Source organism: Loa loa, assembly GCF_000183805.2.
Source record: "Loa loa unplaced genomic scaffold supercont3.194, whole genome shotgun sequence".
In the NCBI taxonomy this organism is placed as follows: domain Eukaryota; kingdom Metazoa; phylum Nematoda; class Chromadorea; order Rhabditida; family Onchocercidae; genus Loa; species Loa loa.
This window is the reverse complement of record NW_018108374.1, coordinates 110,197-116,745: the sequence shown is the minus strand read 5'-3', so window position 1 is coordinate 116,745 and position 6,549 is coordinate 110,197. Positions and strand designations below refer to the sequence as shown.

Sequence of the window (6,549 nt, the reverse complement as noted above, 5' to 3'; positions counted from 1 at the left end):
TATATATATATATATATATATATATATATATATATATATATATATATATATATATATATATATATATATATGCGTGTATGTCTGTGTGTGTGTGTGTATGTGTATGTGTATGGTGTAACATTTGGAAATAAAACATATCGCTCTCTTCTAATCATTGTCCTTCACCTAATATCGTCCCAGTTTTAGGGAAAAGAGTAATCCGTCCTTCTTTCTTTTATTGCTCAATTCCGTTCTCATCTTCTTTCTTTGTCAAATGCTCTTTAAAATCACTTCTCCAGAAAAAGTTATTGGAAGAGAGAGAGCTTTTGAAATTTGTGACACATTAAGATTTCATTGTGAATAATTGTAATGTCGATTTTAGGGTCATGAATTTCTTCCATTTATCAATGTTAAATTTCTCTATTTTGTTATAAAATTTAAATCTAAATTTACCTTCACGTGTAAAATGTTTTTGTTTATTTCAGGTTTTTCAGGACGAGCTAAAAGCTGTCAAAGCAAAAGAAGAGGCGGAAGAGAAACGGCGTAGGTATGAGGAAAATGTACGGTTAGGCTTAATTAAGAAGAAAGGCCGTAAAAGTAAGGCCCAATTAGAGAAAGAACGAAAACTGGAGAGGAGACGTTTACGACGAGAGAAGAAGGAGCAACGACGACGTGATCGTAGGGAACGTCGAGAACGTGAAGCACGTGAAGGGACAAGTATTGATAGCGAAGAACAACGACTGCGTAAAGAGAGAAAACGTGAGCGAAAAGAACGGCGTGAACGTGAAATGCGTGAGCGTGAATTAGCTGGTGATGAGAAATTGGATAAAAAGGAGCGAAAACGGAAATTGAAAGATCCAAATGCGGCAAGGAAAACATCTCGACAATCGGTTAGTTTTTTAATTTTTACATTCGAAATATTTGAATATTCACGTTTTGTTGCACTTTATAAAATTGGTTAGGTAAAGATCTATCACATGAAACTTTATTTCTCGATCGAAATAATTTTTTTTTTTTCGAAGAGCTGCTATATATTGTAGAAAAGGATAAAGCAAATTCTTTTTTTTTTCTCAATTTAAAATGTAACACTCAGTTTGAAGAGGTTTGCGAAAAGAAAATTTATTGGAAAAGAAAAAGGGAAAAAGGAAGGAAGTGAGAGAGAGGGAGAGAGAGAGGATATTATGAGAAGTGGGGGATAGAAGTTCAGCAAACTGAGCAATGGAACCGGAATTTCCAATTTTGTTTGCAACAAATAGACTTGGTGAATGTTTCCAAGTCCTTCTTTTGGAAGTTTCTTTTTTCTTTTGTGTGTGTTGTTAGTGATTCAATAAGTGTACACTTCTTTATCAATTTTTTAAATTCTAATAATTGAAAATTAGATATTAATCAGCGCTTTACTTTTTTTAATTCATTAAAGGAATTAGGAATATGGGATCAGAATACAATCCTGAATGCTGGAAGTGTTCAGAAATTTCTTCCTGCCTTCCTTTCTCCCATGTTTAAGAGCAAAATGATTTACCAAATAGATTAATTAATGAGTAAATTCATTGTTAGCTATGAATGAAATAATGAGATACAGGTGTTTTTTTCTCTCATTTTAAATTCATCCGATTGAATAAAGACCAAAGTGATAATGAAATGCGTAAGAATTTCGATGACTAACAATTTTCATTTCTAATTAACCTAATTAACTTATTTCGCACATAGCATACCATCAGTTGAGCAAAATGAGCTCAATTTGGGCTGTTAGTATCATCTTGAGAATTTTCGCTTCCTCCTCTCTTTCAACATTGTTGTATTTGGTCAATTACAATCAAACTCTTAATGTAAGTTTATTCAATCAAACAATGAAATAATTCTAATTACTTGTATGATATTTGGATAAATGAGATATTAGTATTGAAAGCAAATAAAAAAATGAGGAACTTTTTACCTTTTTATTAACAATATATGGATGTTTTCTCGTAAATTAAAACGAAAAAAATCTCAAAAATTTTTGCTCTTTTTTGATCCCTAAATGTGGTTTTTTTTTCTGATGTCAGAAATTGGAATGAATGAAGGATTGTTTCAAACTTTGTTGTTTTTCTTCTTTTTTTTCTGACTTGGAAATTTATTAAAATTTTTTTGCTTTCTTTGATTTGTATATGTGATTTTTTTCTTCGATGTGAAAAGTTGGCATGGTTGAAGGATTATTTTAAACTTTGTTCTTTTCTTTTTTTTTCATAAAATATTAAAGAATTTAAAGAGGCCAAGGATAGCAAGTGTAAAATTTCTTGCTTATCATTATATAAGGATATCTTTCAAGGGCACTAGTAGTAGGATTGTAAATTTGAAAATTTAAAATCAAATCATTCTTTTATACATATCCAATTAATTTAATCGGCTTGTTAGCCATTTGCAGGATTTTTCATTGTTAGTAATAGTTTTCCAGTTTGCAGGATGAGATAAGTAAAATTCAACTCGTAAATAAACGTTTAAATTATGTGTGTGAATGTTATGAAGTTTCATATTTCATGTTTTACTATTCATAACATCTTACTTAGGCATTTAATATTTTTACATACTATGCGCTTCCTTTACCTTTTTCGCGTATTTTACACATCATTCCTCTATTTTACGTATTTCACATCTCCTTCCTCTATTTTATATATGTTAAAGGTCTTTCATCCATTTCCATTTCGCTTTCTTCCTTTGTTTCTCTTTCACGTTTGGTTTAGTTCATATTTTTATATATTATTATCATATAGCCTCCACTGGACAAAGAAAAATGGTTTAGTTTTTAATTAATTTTTAACAGTCGTATTGACCGAACATATTGATTACATCTTTTACATAATAACAGTAAAAGTGTTTCACATCTTCACTGTATATACATGCATGCTACCACGTACGTCATCTAATCAAAGATCGGGGAGTTAAATTTATTTTTTTTATTTCTCTAATTTGGTGTTTCATTTTGAAATCTCTAATAAATTGCAAATGTTGCAAAAAAAAAAGATGGAATAAAAAGTGAATGAAAAGTTTTGTCTATCCGGAAATAAGATTTGTAAGTAATAGTAGATGTTACATGAAGAAGGAGAATTTGGAGGACGAGATAAACGAAAGGGAGAGAAAGGAAAAAGGAGGAAAGTAGCATTCCCTCATCTCATTTATATTTCTATTTTCTTTTCTTCCATTTTATTTTTTGTTTTTTTCTGGCTTATTTTAAATTTCATTTCATTCTTCCTCTCGTTCTCGATGTTCTTTTTTTTTTTTAAATTAAAGTTGAAATATGCTTACTTCCTATCTTTTATTACTTTCCTCTTCCATTTTTCTTCCTGTCATTTTCATTTTTGTCTATTCCTTTTTATCTCCTTATACCTTTTTCACCCTTTTCGTTGTCAACTCAATTGCCATTTTCCTTTTTTTTTTTCTACTTAAATTGATCTTTTCGAACATTTCATTTCATTTTGCTCATTTCTCATCTTATTATTTTATTGTTATGTGAAAAATTCCCTTTATATTAGACACATATTCTTTGCTTTTTTTCTTTTATTTAATAAATAGTTTTTTTTGTTTTTTAAAATGTTTTAAATCATTTTTTTTGGCTTTCTAAAGTAATTTTATGTCAGGTTTTTTTTCCTTTATTCTTAAAAAAGGTGAGGCGAAATTTTATAGGTGTAAGAATAAAGATTACAAAACGAATTTTTTAGTAATTTTTATGCGAAAGTATAAAAGGATAAAAAGTGTAAAGATTTTTTTTGTTTTCCCCTTTTTGTATTTGCGTCATTAGTGCATCGAATTATTGTGATAAATTAGCATTTGGGAGGGAAAAAAAACAAATAAAATAAAAAAATATGGAAATAAAAAAAATGAAAAAAAATTTTTTTTTCTGAAAATACGATGAGATTTCTTTTTCTTTTCCCCTCTTTTTTTCCCATTTCATTCTTTTTCTTTCTTTCTTTCTTTGTTCCTCTTTTTTTACCATATATTTGTACTTTTTTGATATTCAATAATAGTGTGAACACTTAGAGATATGGTGTGGATTTTATTTTTCCTGCTCATTTTTTTTCCTTTTTACTTCAATCATTCATTCATTCATTGATACCTTTTCCGGTTTTCATCTCTCTCTCCCTGTCTTTCCTCTTTTTTCGCTTATTGCTAGAATATAATTAATTTTGAAATTTTAATTAAAAAAGATTTAGGAAAGCGAATTCACACTTATTTTCTTGTACATATCTTTGAAATATCACAAATAAGAAAAAAGGAAGGAAAGAAAACATATTTGAATGATTTGGTTGTATTCGTTAACAATTTCTATTTGTTTCAGTTTCCTTTTACCACTCTTTACCTCTATGTCACATCACTGATATTGATAGTAATATTTTCTCAGAAGAATTAAGAAAATGAATTTTTAGATTTAATTTAAATTTATATTTTGTGATATATTTCACGAAGGAAAAAATTGAAAAAATCGATTTAAATTAAATTTAAATACTGCCTCCTAATGTTGTTTTCTTGCTCTTCATCTCTCTCTTTCGTTTTCATTCATTACTTTTTCAATTTTTATTTTTTCACTGTAATTTCGATCACTTAATTTTTTGTGTTCTTTTTTTCTTTTCGCTGGCAATTTGTTCATTTTTCATTTCCAACGTTTCTTTTTTTTCGGTCCATTTCTGTTCATTCGTATATTAATTTGTTTAGTTAATTAGTCAATCGGTCAAACATTCACTTAGTTAATTAATTTTTCCGTCAATTACTTAATTAGCCAGTCAATCAATCATTCATTCATTCATTCATTTGTCATTTCCATTTATGGTTGTTCCTTACTTTATTATCCATGCGTTTTCTTTACACTTCTCATTTTCTCTGGTCCATTCTTTTTTCGTTCCATTCTATTCCTCTTCTCTATTTCCCTCTGTTCACAATTTTCTTTCTCTATTACACTCATTATTGAATCCCTTGGAAATGAATGATAAGTTTTATTTTAAAATACAATTCATCTGTTTTTTTTTCATCTATTTTTCTCTTTCTCCTTCTTCATCCTTTTGTTCTCTCTTTTCAAATTTTATACTTGTCTCGTTTTTCAGTCTTAATATTTTATAGCAATTCTTTATTGTTAATCAATGACCTTTTTCGAATTCTTCTTTTTTTCCTTCCCTCTGTTTGTTTATTTTTACCTTGATTCTCAAAAATCTTTTACCTCTCTCCATAATTTTTGCGAATTTTTTTCCGCTTTTTCTTTCTTCATTCCTTTCACTGTCTTTTTCGTCGTTAGCATTTGTAAATTAAGTAACACTACTTCTCACTCATTTTTTCTTTTCTCTCTTTTTCTCTCTGGGGTTTGTTGATTTTTTTTCGTTCTTTTTTGAAAAAGATAAGACGGAAAGAGAGAGAGGGTAAAAAAAGAAAGCCTTAGGGATAATCGGAAAGATTAGGAAGAAGATGGAGGAGGATATGTGGAGAAAGAGAGAGAGGGAAGACAAAAACTTTCTGAGAGCGGTGATAGATTGAATTTCCTCTTTTCCTCCTATCCGGCCCACATGTCCACCTTTCGCATCTTAAGTGCTGTATGTTACTGCTGCATGTACTTGTTGGTGCCACCGCTGTTTTACTAGCCAAAAGAGCGCCGCGACCAGTGGAGCAATGGGAGGGAGGAGGAGGAGGAAGGGAGGGGACAGGGGACAGACAATGTTGCTATATCGGTTTTGAAGGACGTCGTTCCGTTTTCATCATATCTATTTGTGTATGTCCTCTATCATGTTATGTTATGTCTGTATGTGTTATTCGTGGAATTTGATAGGCGTTGAAAAATTTTCTCCACCCTTCCATTTTCCTCTTTTTCTGCTCGTTCTCCTATTATCAATTATCTCTCCTCTCTATCCCTCTTATCCTTTGTGGTTTCGATCATCAGCTGGTACAAAATTATCAGCTGCTCTACGTACACTTCGTATCATTTTTTCCACTTCTTTTTTAATTCTCTTTCTCTTTCCTTTTCTTTTCCATTCTATGTTTTATATTAGAATTTTCTGTTTTGTTTTTTCTTTTTTTAAAAATATTTTTCCATGTTTTTTTGAACTTTCGTTGAAATAATTTAGCATCAGTTATTCATGTGATTTGTTGATTAAGAGTCTGAAATTAAGGAATGTATGATGAGAATAGGGTGGGAGAGGGAGGGGGGGGAGTAAATTTAGAAGAACTGGGAGGGATGAAAAACATGAGGATAGTATTATGTCATCATTTTACTTCCTCTCTCTGTCAACTGTCAGCTACTCCTTCAATTTACTCAGCTCTCAGCTCTTTTCATTAATTCCGCATGATGACCATTAATTGTCACCCACTTATTCTTTTTTATCGATTTTAATTTGATCTGTAAAAATTTTATGTTATGTGTTGTTATGTGTATCATCATATACTCAATATCAATATGCTCAATATATTAAATGTATATGTATACATGTATATGTATATGTATATATATATATGCACATATATATACCAATATACTAAATAAATATATACACTATATATATACATGTATATATATATATATATATATATATATATATATATATATATATATATATATAT

General features: G+C 29.5%; 1 protein-coding gene across 1 annotated transcript in view; it reads left to right on the top strand.

The window, feature by feature from the left end:
• Positions 1-6,549, top strand: part of LOAG_18098 (hypothetical protein) — a 26,503-nt gene that overhangs the window by 1,349 nt on the left and 18,605 nt on the right. Inside the window, exon 2 of the mRNA XM_020450766.1 lies at positions 465-869. Coding sequence (XP_020305519.1) covers positions 465-869 — 405 coding nt within the window. The remainder of the gene's footprint in view (positions 1-464; positions 870-6,549) is intronic.